Source organism: Spodoptera frugiperda, chromosome 24 (assembly GCF_023101765.2).
Source record: "Spodoptera frugiperda isolate SF20-4 chromosome 24, AGI-APGP_CSIRO_Sfru_2.0, whole genome shotgun sequence".
Classification (NCBI taxonomy): domain Eukaryota; kingdom Metazoa; phylum Arthropoda; class Insecta; order Lepidoptera; family Noctuidae; genus Spodoptera; species Spodoptera frugiperda.
In genome coordinates, this window is record NC_064235.1 from 1,107,298 (window position 1) to 1,121,872 (window position 14,575).

General features: G+C 41.6%; 1 protein-coding gene across 2 annotated transcripts in view; it reads right to left on the reverse strand.

Annotated features, from left to right (window-relative positions):
- LOC118278394 (leucine-rich repeat serine/threonine-protein kinase 1) overlaps nt 1-14,575 on the reverse strand; it is a 93,749-nt gene that overhangs the window by 20,230 nt on the left and 58,944 nt on the right. For both annotated transcript variants that reach the window (XM_050703392.1, XM_050703393.1), the window contains 11 exons: nt 14,164-14,269; nt 13,560-13,735; nt 11,972-12,190; nt 10,856-11,023; nt 9,505-9,645; nt 9,113-9,203; nt 8,009-8,118; nt 6,203-6,325; nt 5,510-5,696; nt 4,429-4,545; nt 3,672-3,762 (listed from right to left, as the gene is read on the reverse strand). In XM_050703392.1, coding sequence (XP_050559349.1) covers nt 3,672-3,762; nt 4,429-4,545; nt 5,510-5,696; nt 6,203-6,325; nt 8,009-8,118; nt 9,113-9,203; nt 9,505-9,645; nt 10,856-11,023; nt 11,972-12,190; nt 13,560-13,735; nt 14,164-14,269 — 1,529 coding nt within the window. The remainder of the gene's footprint in view (nt 1-3,671; nt 3,763-4,428; nt 4,546-5,509; nt 5,697-6,202; nt 6,326-8,008; nt 8,119-9,112; nt 9,204-9,504; nt 9,646-10,855; nt 11,024-11,971; nt 12,191-13,559; nt 13,736-14,163; nt 14,270-14,575) is intronic.

Genomic DNA, 14,575 nt, shown 5'->3' on the forward strand with positions numbered 1-14,575 from the left:
ATAAATGTAAACAAACCGGCCATTATCGCAATCAATGTACTGTTGAGAAGGATTCATCTAATACCAAATCAAATGTGCGTAAACAAACAAACGCATTCAATGCCGTTTTTCTTAATGGTAGTTTTTCGAGAAATGATTGGTATGTTGATTCGGGAGCGAGCGCCCACCTAACCTCAAACGAAAAATGGATGAAAAATGTCTCGACTGAACATGTTATCAAAGAGATTGTTGTGGCGAATGAAGAAAAGCTCAGCGTGAAGTGCTCAGGAGACGTGCAAATTGCGACGGTTACTGACGACAGTGAATACGACGTGATTGTCGAAGGAGTGTTGTGTGTGCCGAAGTTAACCACAAACTTATTATCTGTCAGCCAGTTGGTTAGAAAAGGTAACCGGGTGGTGTTTACTACCAGTGGATGCAATATTTACAACCGAAATGAGCAGTTGGTCGCCATGGCGTCATTGACAAATGGTGTTTACAAGTTGCGAAGGCCTGAGAACTCACAGGCTGCAACTTTTATATCTGTAGATACATGGCATCGGAGATTAGGCCATGTAAACAGCATGTATTTAAATAAGATGCCTGATGCAGTGAGTGGCATGGAACTTGAGAAGAAAAGTGACATTTCCCAATCTTCATGTATTGTCTGCTGTGAAGGCAAGCAGTCACGCCTTCCTTTTGGACATGCTGGTTCAAGAAGTGGTGAATTATTGGGTATAGTTCACAGTGATGTATGTGGTCCAATGGAAAATGAATCGATTGGTGGAAACAGGTATTTCATTTTGTTCATTGATGATTATAGTCGGATGACATACATATATTTCATGAAACAAAAAGGTGAAGCTTTTCAACACTTTCAGAATTATAAGGCGAAAGTAGAGAACCAGTTGAACAGAAAAATCAAAGTACTACGCACTGATAATGGGAAGGAATTTTGCAACAGAAGTTTCGATGATTTTTTGAGGAAAAATGGTATTTTGCACCAGAAGTCTAACCCTTACACACCGGAGCAAAATGGCCTGTCAGAACGTTTCAATCGCACTATAGTTGAGAAGGCTAAGTGTCTATTATTTGATGCCAAGCTAGGTAAAGAATTTTGGGCTGAAGCATCAAATACAGCTGTCTACCTGCATAACCGTACTGCACTTCCAGTATTGAACAATAAAACATCTTATGAAATCTGGACAGGATGTAAGCCAGATATAAGCCATCTGCGTATTTTTGGCAGCCGTGTCATGGTACATGTGGCAAGGGAAAAGCGCCAAAAATGGGACAAGAAGTCAGAGGAGCAGATACTTGTGGGCTATCCAGAAGACATAAAAGGATATAGAGTTTATTGTCCTATCACTAAAAAGGTCAGCACCAGTAGAGATGTCATTGTAATGGAAGAAGTGTCTATGCCTGTTGCAGAACACAAAGAAAGCACTGAAGAGAGCCTAGGTTCAGTGGGGGACATATCTTCATGTGATTCAGAAGATACTATGATTGAGAGTTCTGTTGACAAGTCTGATGTAACTTATTTCCCAAGTGAGCATGAAGGTTCTGAATCTACTGAATCAGGTGAATTTGAACATGTAAATGAACAAAAACCTGTCAGGTTACGGAAGAAACCAGACCGGTATGGATATTCAAATATGTGTGCTGAATCTACTGTGGTAGAGTTGGAGGATTCTGGTGATCTGACTCTACAGGAAGCATTGGCAGGGCCAGAAAAAGAGCAGTGGTTGAGTGCTATTAGGGAAGAACTGGACTGTTTTAGTGAAAATGATGCGTGGGAGTTGGTAGATGCTCCTAGTGCGGGTACAGTAGTGAAGTGCAAGTGGGTTCTTAAAAAGAAATATTGTGATAAACAAGTGAGATATCGTGCACGGTTAGTCGCGAAGGGATTTACGCAAAGACCTGGTGTGGACTATGACGAGACATTCTCTCCTGTTATAAGACATTCAACTTTACGTTATTTATTTGCATTAAGTGTACAGCTTGATATGGACATTACTCATCTTGATGTAACTACTGCATTTCTTAATGGTCATTTAAAGGAAACTATATTTATGCAATTACCTGAATGTTTTCCTAATGTTGATTGTAATAAGGTTCTTAGATTAAAAAGAGCTATATATGGCCTAAAACAGGCTTCTCTAGCCTGGTATGATAGAGTAAATGAAACTTTATGTAATTTAGGTTATGTGAAGAGTGAAGTTGAGCCTTGTGCATTTTTAAAAGATTGTAACAATGGTAAAAAGGTGATAGTTGGTCTTTATGTTGACGATTTCCTTATTTTTTCAAATGTAAAGTCGGAAACTAATAAACTTATTGAAACCTTAAGTGCTCAATTTAAAATTAAAAATCTTGGTGATGTAAAACAGTATCTAGGAATGAGAGTTAATGTTGATAGAAAAAATTGTGTAGTAACCCTTGATCAGGAACATTATATTGAGCAGTTGATGCAAAAGTTTAACATGACAGATTGTCACACAGCAGAAACACCTATTGAATGTAAACTAAATGTTGAAAAATCTAGTGAGTGTAAAGATAATATTCCTTATCAAAGGTTAATAGGATGTTTAATGTATCTTGCTGTGTTGACTAGGCCAGACATAGCATACTCTGTCAGTTACTTATCACAGTTTAACAATTCCTATTCAGATGTTCATTTTACTTATGCTAAAAGGGTTCTAAGATACTTGTATAAGACTAAGAATTACTGTTTGAAGTACTCCCAAGGAACAGCGGATTTGATTGGTTATGTAGACGCCGATTGGGCTAGTGACGCGTTAGATAGACGGTCATATACAGGTTTTTGTTTTCTAAAAAATGGGTCTGCTATTTCTTGGGAAAGCAGAAAGCAACGCACAGTGGCATTAAGTAGCTGTGAAGCAGAATATATGGCTTTATCGGAAGCGTGTCGAGAGGCCATATATCTGCGTAGATTAGAAACTGAGATGGTAGGGTCTTGTAATAAAATAATTTTGTGTAATGATAGCCAGAGTGCGTTAAAACTTGCTAATAGTCATCAGTCTCACAAGAGGTCCAAACATATAGATGTACGTTATAATTTTATAAAAGAAGTAATTGATAATGAGATTGTTGAAACTAAATATGTTGGGACTTCTCAGATGCCTGCTGATTTATTGACGAAAGGTTTGCCGAGGGCGAAACATTATAAATTTATGGAAACTTTGGGACTTGTAAAAATTTAATTTTGTTCTTTGTACACTTTTGAGTTGTAAGTTTCTATGTTATTTCTTTATCTTTTATTTCGATATAGTGGGGGTGTTATTTATTGATATCGAAATAATATATTTAATTCAAGTACTAGCGCCATCTGGTGGTAACACTGAATAATTAGGTTATGGCTAAAATAACATTTGTCCAAGTTTCTAATATTTTTTTTTATCTATGCTCTCTCTGTTCTCTGTATTCCGTTGTGTGTGAGAAAATATAAGCTGCATGTTTTACTTACTTACTCTTTTGTTTTAATTATAAATAATAGTCCTGACACTCCCTCTCACCTCACCCAAGGCGGGAGAAGGTATTATATTATTTTTGCCCCTTAAAAAAAGGGGGATATTTGATTACAATATTTTTCAAAGTTCACACTAGGATTTTCTCCTGTATTGTGGGTGTTTTTTTTCTTAGGGAACTTTACTCACTGTTCCCTAAATACTCACGAATATACGATGATCCTGCCGGCGGAGTCGCCCAACCAAATCTTGTTGCCGACCCGACATATTGCGCTCACCATCACGGGGTCCGCTTTATCTGAAAACAATATGAGTTTACACTAACAATACAGTAAGTTTTTCTATAAGCGGAATAAAAATTAAAAAATCTTACTGTATTGTTAGTGTAGCTTGGATTTCCGCAAAGTAACGCCTGATTCTTTCTATATATTATGTGTTTAATTATGAACAAAACCGCCGCCTCCACCACAAACTCATACAAAGTTTGTGGTGGCGGGCTCGACCGGAGTGATACCACTCTTGACACTCGGCTTGACAGAAAACCGACGTGATACAACGCTTGCGTTGTGTGATTGAGATTATCGTGGGCCCAATTACCCCCATACCCAATGTCCCCAATCCCCGATTCCCCACCAACCCTTAAATTCCTTATCCCTAAAAGACCGGTAACGTACTTGTAACGCCTTTGATGTGTTTCAAGTGTCCATAGGCGGCGGTGATTGCTTACCATCATGTGATCCGTCTGCTCGTTTACCGGCTTATTCCATACAAAAGTTATGAAGCTGATTATAAAAGAGCTACAGTAATATCGGGTTTCTTTGACCCAAGGAGGTAACTTAAGCCCAAATTCTACAACCAATAGGAATCCAGAATAAAACGTATATTAGTTTTTCATTGGTCTAAAAGTTCGGATCAATGTTACCCTCTAGGGTCAAAGAAACCCGATGTTACGGTATGTAGTTACCCGGCGGCACCCTGACGGTGTGGTGGTGCGTGAAGCTGGTGGCAGTACTCAGCAGGGTGTGGGCCCGCTCCGGCTCCCCCCCGCCGTACCATATCTCCCAGCCTGGGACGCCTTCCTCTGGGGGATAACGTTAATTTTGCATAAACACACATCAACAGCCTATAAGTGGTCACTGCTGACCAAAGGCCTCTTCTCACACGGAAGGTTTGAGCATTAATCACCACGCTTGCTCAATGCGGGTTGGCGATTTTAGACTTATTATTACAAATTATAAGCCCAGGTTTCCTCACGATGTTTTCCTTCACCGTTTGTCAGTGGTGTCTAAATAATCTTAGAAAGTACATATAACTTTGAAAATGTAATATTGGTACTTAAAGTTGGTAGGTTTCGAAATTTACTCTCGTTTATGAGAGGCGGGCGTCTTAAACCTCCGGGCCACCTAGCATAGTAATAGTAACAAATCAAATAAGACTAGAGTCATTTTTTTTTAAGGGACACACACACACACACAACGTCACGCCTTTTATCCCCGAAGGGGTAGGCAGAGGTGCACATTACGGCACGAAATGCCGCTATACAATGTACACCCACTTTTCACCATTTTGTGTTAAAGTCCCATGTAATAGGGGGTGAGCCTATTGCCATATCCTGGACACAATTCCAGACTCCGTGCTACCACTGAGAAATTTTTCGAAAATCCGAAAAAAGCCCAGTAATACTTTGCCCGACCCGGGAATCGAACCTGAGACCCCTTGTTCGGCAGTCGCACTTGCGACCACTCGACCAACGAGGCAGCAATAAGAATTATTCAATTCGGACCAGTAGTTCCGGAGATTAGCGCGTTCAAACAAACAAACAAACTCTTCAGCTTTATAATATTAGTATAGATTTAGTACAGATATATAAAAATCAATTGCTGTACGTTTCTCTCGTTAAAACTCGAGAACGGATGAACCGATTTGGCTAATTTTGGCCTTGAATTATTTAAGTCCAGGACAGGTTTAAAAGGGCAGAAAAGATGTTTGAGGCGGTACGAAATTTGCCGGGTCAGCTAGTCATCAATAATAGTATGGCCAGTTACCGCTAACATTCCGTATGGGCGTCCCCGCGGCGGCGGCGGCCCGCCTGGCAGCGGCGGCGTCGGCGAGCGCGCAGTACTCGGGCGCGGCGGCCACGCTGACGAGGGCGGCGGCCGAGGGGCGCAGCGCCGGCGCGCCCGCCCAGCACCGACGCATGCTCTCCAGCATGCAGCACGGGTACTCCAGGTCCTGGTGGTGGGTACCATGATACATATTATAGTAACGTCAGATTTTTTATGTAAAGGGTAGTATTCTTCAACCGACGAGCATGGATAAAAAGACTGAAGACTACTGATGAAACGAAAGAGTGTAGAATGTAAGATTCGTAGCAATTGGCATTCCATTGTCTCTGCCCACTTCCATAGGAGACAGACGTGATGCTATGTATGTATGTATGTTTGTATGTAGGTGGTATTCTAATTTAACACCCATTTTTTATCAATTATAAGATAAATAAACTTGTTTAAAAAAAGGATCCATTTTTTTAAGTCAGCCTAATATACCAGTGATCATGGCGCTTGCAACAGTGCCGAAATATCGGATACTCATAGATATTGAAAAACATGGTAAATATCGGCGTTTCAAGTTCTAATACTAGATAATCGCGCACAAACATCCATACAAATCAAACATCAAACTGAAACCCTCCTCCTTTTCCGAAGTCGGTTAAAAAATCACAAGACACTTTAACTCACCCTAGGAGACAAGGAAGGCCTGGCTCCCTCTAGAATGGCCTCCTTCACCGCCTCATGACCTTCGAAGGGCTGCCGGACGGTCACGATCTCATACAACAGCATGCCGTACGAGAAACAATCCACCTGCAGACCAAAATCACCTTTATGTCTTATTTAAGAGAACTAATCTACACACACATAACGTCACGCCTTTTATCCCCGAAGGGGTAGGCAGAGGTGCACATTACCGCACGTAATGCCGCTATACAATGTACACACACTTTTCACCATTTTGTGTTATAAGTCCCATGTAAAATAGGGGGTGAGCCTATTGCCATAATATACTGGACACAATTCCAGACTCCGTGCTACTACCGAGAAATTTTCGAAAATCCGAAAAAAGCCCAGTAATATGTTGCCCGACCCGGGAATCGAACCCGAGACCCCTTGTTCGGCAGTCGCACTTGCGACCACTCGACCAACGAGGCAGAACTAATCTAACGCCCGAATACTCAAACGCTACTCAATTTTAAGTTGTACTTATATATCGTGCTATCTCTGTCATTTTATAAAGAATTGATAGTGACAGAACTACATTTGAGAGCGTCTTAAAATTGAGTAGCGTTTGAGTATTCAGGCATAAGTGTGGGAGAGCCATGCTTCAGCACTGCTGGGCCGGCTCGACCGGAGTGATACCACGGTCTCACAGAAAAACCGGCGTGAAATCGTGGGTTAAGAACTAGAGTAGCGTAAGGGCAAAAACGGGCTTTTTTTTTCACTATTCGCTTTTTCAATCCCCATATTTGTATGTGCCGAAAAACTGGAACGATGTAGTGTGTAGATTGCTTAGTACAATAATAACGCATAAAAAGAAAAGAAGTTTGTTTATTGCTAAAAGGAAGTATTTCTACTTACAATAATCTTGACATTATTTTGTCAATAAAGTTATGAGCACAACGATTGTAACTCGACTTACGAGCGAATAGGACACCGAATTATGCCTTCAATGTAATCGCTCAAATGGCGTATCTTGTCATACGTTATTAACGCAGAAAGTTTGATTTTGTAGCCTTGTAATTTTTCTCCGTGCCAAAAAAACGTAAGGGTGGGTTACGCTACTATTGCACTAAATAATTAAAGTAATGCAGTCCGTTATTATGACGTATGTCAACCAGTTTTAGAAAAAATATATTTTTAAATGAAACCGTTTTTTTATTGACCATGAATTTACAGTATTCTGTAGCCAATAAATAAAGCTTTATTTTAAGTAAAAAACAGATATACAGATACTATAGATTTTGCCAGAAAAGACCTACAAGTTGACGGTAGGTAAATTTGAATTGTTTTTCGGCTCTCCTGAGAAGTTGTCATTTTGCCCTTACGCTACTCTAGTTCTTAACCCACGAAATAACGCTTGCGTTTTGTGTTGTGTGAGTGAGGTTACCGGGGCCCAATTCCCCCCCCTTTTTGAGGTGGGAAAATCATCCAATAACTTTTCCCGCCTTGGACGAGGCGGGAGGAAGTGTCAGTCTTACTGACTAAAAACCACCCCGTTCCTCCTCCTGCTTTGAGCCGGAGCCCCGGTAACCTTTAACGTCGTCCGCAACTCCGGACCCATTACCTCCATTCCCAATCTTTCCAATCCCTGATTCCCCAACAACCCACAAATTCCTAACCCCCAAAAGGCCGGCAACGCACTTGTAACTCCACTAGTGTTTCGAGTGTCTTTTGACGGCGGCGATTGCTTACCATCGATACAGGCGATCAGTCTGCTCGTTTACCGGCTTATACCATAAAGACGCTTAGGTATTTTATTCAAAGACCCACCTTCTCATTATACTCCTCTTCACCATTATACCTCATGATCTCAGGAGCCATGAAACCTTCAGTTCCACCGAATCCCTTGGTGCCTGATGGGGGAGCTAGTCTACTGATACCTGTAAGAAAAATATATAAAATTTATACTAATATATAAAGCTAAAGAATGTCGTTTGTTTGATCGCGTTTATTTTAGAAAATACTGGTTCGATTTGAATAATTCTTTTTGTGTTAAATAAAAACTATACTATACCACATACGTTACTAGGGTAAGAGGTCTTTCATACAACACGATACGTGACATAAAAAAATATTATTAAGAATAGCTAAAATGGGATTATGAAGGACAAAAACAAGATAAAAACTATAGCATAACGTTTTGCAACTTTAGGGTAAAAAGGGGGTAAAGAATAACGTTCCGTTGCGTCTTGAGGGGCGGGGAAGGGGCGGGGTCGAAAATCTTCAAATTTTGTGTAACGTAATACATACTTGAAAACTCCCTAGTGCATTTATCGAGTAAGGTTAAAGGGTATAAAACATCACGCTACGACCAATAGGAGCTGAGCAGAGCGAGAAACCGAGCTGGAGTATCTAGTGAATAAGTGTTTGTATGTTTGTTACTCAAGCACGTCAAAACGTCTGAAGCGACCGAGATGAAATTTGGAACAACGCGGGCAGAAGCTTATAAATTTATATAACACCCTTGCAACGTCACGCCTTTTATCCCCGAAGGGGCAGGTAGAGGTGCACATTTCGGCATGTAATACCAATGTACATCCACTGTTCACCATTTGTGTTATAAGACCCATGTCATAGGGGTGAGCTTATTGAGACGAGAACGATAAAACTATTCTATGTTTAAGTAATCACTGACTGTACAAAGTACATAATTTTGCTGAATTACATTTTTCTACATATTGCAATACATTTTACTTAGCAAGAACCAGTTCTCAGTTGACCGTACAAGTGTGCACACAAGTTATTTTAATACCTATCAAGTTGAATTCTAATTAAATTACTCTATTTTCTGCAAGTCATCAAGTTTTATTTATCAAGTGTTACTCCATCAAGATGATCAATACTTCAAGCAAGAGCAACAGCTCCAACACTGACCGTAATCTCCCAACTTGACGTGTACGTTGAGCGTAGTACCGTTGACTTCTTCTCCCGGGCGAGGCATCTTCCACACTAGTACGTTTTCAGACTGCAAAGGAATAATAAATTTGTAATGAATGCTTCGGCATTGCTGGGCCGGCTCGACCGGAGTGATACCACGGCCGAGTAGAAAAACGACGTGAAACAACGCTTGCGTTGTGTGAGTGAGGTTACCGGAGACACAATTCCCCTCTTCCCAGTATCCCCAATCCCCGATTTCCGAACTACCCACTTGTAACGCCTCTGGTGTTTCAAGTGTCTATGTGCGGCGGCGATTGCTTACCATCAGTTGATCCGTCTGCTCGTTTACCGTTTTATATAAAAAAACATCCGTGTATATTGCTACATACCTTGAGGTCCCTGTAGACCACCCTGCGCGCGTGCAGGTACTCCAGGGCCCGCGCCACCTGCAGCGCCAGGGCGCGCGCCAGGCGGGGGCCGCAGCGCGCCCCGCACGAACGGTAGCTGCGGAGCACGCCGTCCAGGGCGCCCTGGGGGGAGGGGGGGGTTATAATTAGGCTTAATGAGGTTGAAGCGTCTGTATGTTATAAGTCCCATGTAATAGGGGTAACCTATTGCCATATACTGGGCAATATTTTCGAAAAACCGAGAAATTTTCGAATAGCCCAGTAATACTTGTCCGATCTGGGAATTGAAACCGAGACCCCTTGTGAGTAATACGGTAATCGCACTGGCGACTATTCGACCAACGAAGTAATAGGTGAGCCTATTACTTCGTTGGTTGAGTGGTCCCTTTGGGGATAAAAGGCGTGTCGCTGCATTTATATATTACTAGCGACCCGCCCCAGCTTCGCATGGGTGCAATGTTGATATATTACGCATGTATTATACATATAAACCTTCCTCTTGAATCACTCTATCTATTAAAAAAACCGCATCAAAATCCGTTGCGTAGTTTTAAAGATTTAAGCGTACAAAGAGACATAGGGACAGAGAAAGCGACTTTGTTTTATACTATGTAGTGATAATACAATTTAAACTTCAAATACTCAAACACACAGTATTGTTCTTATTTTTTTTATTATCGATACGTCCACGCTTGACCGCTATCTCACCTGATGGGAAGCGACGATGCGGTCGACGATGGAGCGCGCTTACCTAGAAGTAACCTATTCATTCTAGATTTAAAGATTCCAGGGTTGTAGCATTCAGGAAACACAGACTCCGGCAGGGAATTCCATTCCTTAGCTGTACGTATGATGAATGTACTTCCAAAACGTTTTGTGCGTATACAATGTGATAGGGGTGGGACTTCTAACCCGTTAAGGCTGAATACTACATCAAATTTTATCGACAAAAAAATAATAATATGGGGTGTTGAACACCCAATTGAAAATATTGAAAAATAGCGATTTTTTCGGTAAAAATAATTCAGAAATTATTTTTTTTCTCACGCAAAACATTATAAAACATATGAAAAGAGTAATTAAGTAGTTAGCTAAGGTTATTAGCTACCGTTTGTAGTTTTTTTGTTTCTGCGACATACATCCTTTGATAGCACATAAAGTAAAAAAAATATTAAAATAGCCATAATTTTTAGGGGGAGAGGGTTCAACCCCCCGTATTATTTTTTTTTGTCGATACAATTACATGTAGTACTCAGCCTTAACGGGTTAGAAGTCTCACCCCTATCACATTGTAGATAGGATATCCAAACCAAATAAAACACAGTATACATACAGCGGGCGCCAGTGCCAGCAGTAGCGCGAGCGGCGCGGCGCAGACAGCCAGCAGCGGCAGCACGTGCTGGTGGCGCAGCTGGCTGAGGATGCTCAGCTCCTGCCGCAGCCCGCAGTACGCGCGGCACGCCGCCGCCGTTGGTTCACGCTCCCAGCGGGATAGGGCGGCCTGGGGGGAGCGAAGTAAAATCATCAGCAATTTTTTTTTTTTTTATAACGTTGCCCCACATTAGGATTGTCTCCTGTGTCGTGTGTGCGTTTACAAACATACAATTTCACATGCACATGACACCCAGACCCGAAACAACAATTTGTGGATCACACAAAGAATTGCTCTGTGCGGGAATCGAACCCGCGACACGTTGCACGGCAGCCAGTTGCCCAGCCACCGCGCCAACCGTGCAGTCAGATTGGATGAGATGAGGATTGAGTATGATAAGAGAAGTAGGGTATGATAATATCCCAACTTCTCACCTAATTTTCATCTTGTCATTCCTAATGCTCATTCCATCCAATCTCAATTCGCATCCCATTCTCACACCAACCAGCCCCAAATCATTTCTTAATTTAATGTGTACTGTTAGGGGTCACTTATATAGGTTGGTGAAAATTAAAATGTCGTTAAGTATCGCCTATCATTAGCTTAGGTATTGCTTAAAACTTCAAAGAGGTTGGTGAAAACGGGCATCTTGAACTGAAATAAGTAAGGAAGCCCATTTATTCCCCTCATCAATCTCTTCAATCCCCAAATCCATATCTCCAATCTCCGAATCCCTCTCCCCAACCTGTCCAATCCCCGAATTCCCCTTCCCAATCTCTCCAATCCCCGAATCCCCTCCCCAACCTCTCCAATCCCCAAATCCCCTTCTCAATCTCTCTAATCCCCAAACCCTCCCCCCAATCTCTTCAATCCTCGAACCCCTCTCCCCAAACTACTTAGTTTACCCAATTATCTCATAAAAAATATCGACCTAATAAAAGCGTGTCTAACAGGGGCCTTAGTCTGCTATTACAATAGTGTCACAATGGTCGATCACTGAGCAGTGCAAGAGGGACGGAGCTATACAACATACATAGCTCCGTCCCTCTCGCACGCTCGCACATGCGTTTTACGTACCTTATAAGCATGATGAGCAGCGGTATCACTACTAGGCGGCGGTGGTACAGGCTGCAGGGCCTTCAGAGCTACGTGTACAGGTTCCCCGGGCCCCTGGGCTCCGGGCGGGGCCCGCCAGGTGGCCGACAGTACGGTCCCGAAGGCGCCCCGGCCTGCCACAGCGCCCCGTTGTATGTGTTCCCAGCGCGCTCGCTTTGATTCCTCTACGTCTAGTAGGAGCTGGGATTTAGAAGGGGGAAGGAATTAAAATACGTGTTATATTCAATTATAGTTACTTAATAAACATTAATTTATACTTAAATAATAATACCAAAACATACTTAATAATTTAACTAAAAACTACGCTAAAACCAGGAGTGAATCTCCTTCTTTTTTTAAGTCGATTAAAACTTTTTTGAAGGGGGAATATCATCCAATGTCTTCTCCCGCCTTGGGCGAGGTGAGAGGGAGTGTCAGACTCTTACTGACTAAAAACTACCCCGTTCCTACTCCTGTTTTTCGAGCTGGAGCCCCGGTAACCCGCTAGATAGTCCGCAGCTCTGGAGTCGTTTAATACTAAAACCGCATCAAAATCAGTTCAGCTAGTCGCGAGATACTCCCGGACAAAAACACATACATACATACATACATGTCAAACTAAGAACCGCTAATTGGGTAGTATCCTCGGTCAAAAATAAATTATTACAACTTTTCAATACAATAAAATATTAAAAAATAATCACACTCTCATTCATAAATTTTATGAACTATTTAATTTTCGATTTTTTCTAGCTAAATTTCTAGAAATAAGTCTGCTATTTGACGTAAAAATCTGATGACGTCATAACGCACTATTTCATACAAAGTTCATAGAAAATATCGTTTTTGACGTTTCGAAAAAAGTATTGAATTTGATTAGTAGGAAACTAGCCTATTAATTTGGAACTATTGATACTATTATGGCCTTTACTCACTCACTTTGACTGAATATTAGTTTTATATTGTTTTCACTTGTTCTACTACACTTTGGAACGAGCATATAGAGCAACTAGAGGACTGACCGGCAGACAGACGTTAGTAATATTACAGTAGAAGCTCCTTATTCACGCTTCCTTCATTCGCGTTTTCACTATTCGCGGATTGAAAAAATGCGATCCAATTCCCACATTCGTGGTTTAGATTTCTTTATTCGCGGATCGTAACCTAAAAAAATACATTCGCTATCCTTTGTCAACGCGTCAGTAGAAGGATTCAAAAATAAAATACACCTTATTACAGCTACGTCTAGATTGTGACTTCTGCCTAAACCTAGTGTGACCTAAACCTGATGATAATAATATTATCATCAGGCAATCTGTATGATCAGAAAGTTCAATTAAATATTTTTTTTATCTACTATTTGCTTCTTGATTTCGTCATCTAGGAACGTATCCCCTATAACCCCATACAAATTACCATTCCATATTCACGGTTTCTGTATTCGCGGCATATTTACGGAACGCATACCCCGCGAATAAAGAGCTTCTACTGTATTTTATTTGCTTTGGCGTTCAAAAGTGCCTTCCTGGTCTAATTGAAATAAATGATTTTGACTTTGACTTTGACTCACGGTATCAGGCGCCACCAGACGGAGCTGCACGAGACTGTCGTTGTGCAGGGGGCAGTGCAGGCGGGAGTTGGTGCAGGCCGCCAGGATGCACTGCTCCACCGTCCACGCCGTGGCCAGGGTATACGGGGCCGGCTCGTGGGGGGCCACGCCCTCCACTGAACCCAGGCGGGAGGACGCTGGGGGGGATTGTTCAAATAAGTAAAGTAAAAATCTTGAGTATGAGTTCAGACATGGCTTGAAACTAATCGAGCATCCTTTGATATTACAATATGAATCTAAATAGACCCGTCTCCACCATCGCACATAATTATTAAGAGGACGTCCATTAATCACATGAGTTTTTTTGGGTGTTTATTTCGCTTCCCCCCCCACCTCGTTGGGGATAAGTGGTGAGGTTTTAGATCATACCTCAAGTACCAGTTAAGGTTAAGTAAAGGTAATGTAAAAAAGAAAAACACCTGATATTTTATTAAGCCCCCGTCGCTCCTTGTAATGTCTCGTGATTTTGTGTCAACCCCCCCACTCATAATTGAACTTTAAAGATCAATGGACATAACCTTACAAGTACATAAAAAAAACCTTTTCAAAAAATTATAAAACTGACCATTAGACTCGGCCCCGACGCCGCTGTCTCCGTCCGAAGTCCTGGACTCCTCGGAGAGACGCAGCCGGCGTGGTTCAGCTGGACCCAGCTCTAGGCGACGGAAAGCCTGGGGAATGTAATATTATGAGTTTTATACTGAACAAAAAGGGTGGATGGTGATGACATTTACGTAGAAACGACAGAACCTTTAAAATTTTGAAGTAAATTTGTAGCAAAAAATATGAGAGGTTATGCATGAGGGTAAACCTGGCAAGTACTAAAGTGACGTTTTCCAACTTATAGGTATGTAGTTTATTTATAATAACTATAGTTTTCTTCCCCTAATAATATCTTCTGATTTATTCCGTTGCGGGATCTAACACAGTCATTCATGTCTCTGGGACGTTGGACTTCAGTGTTCCGCTATTTCCAT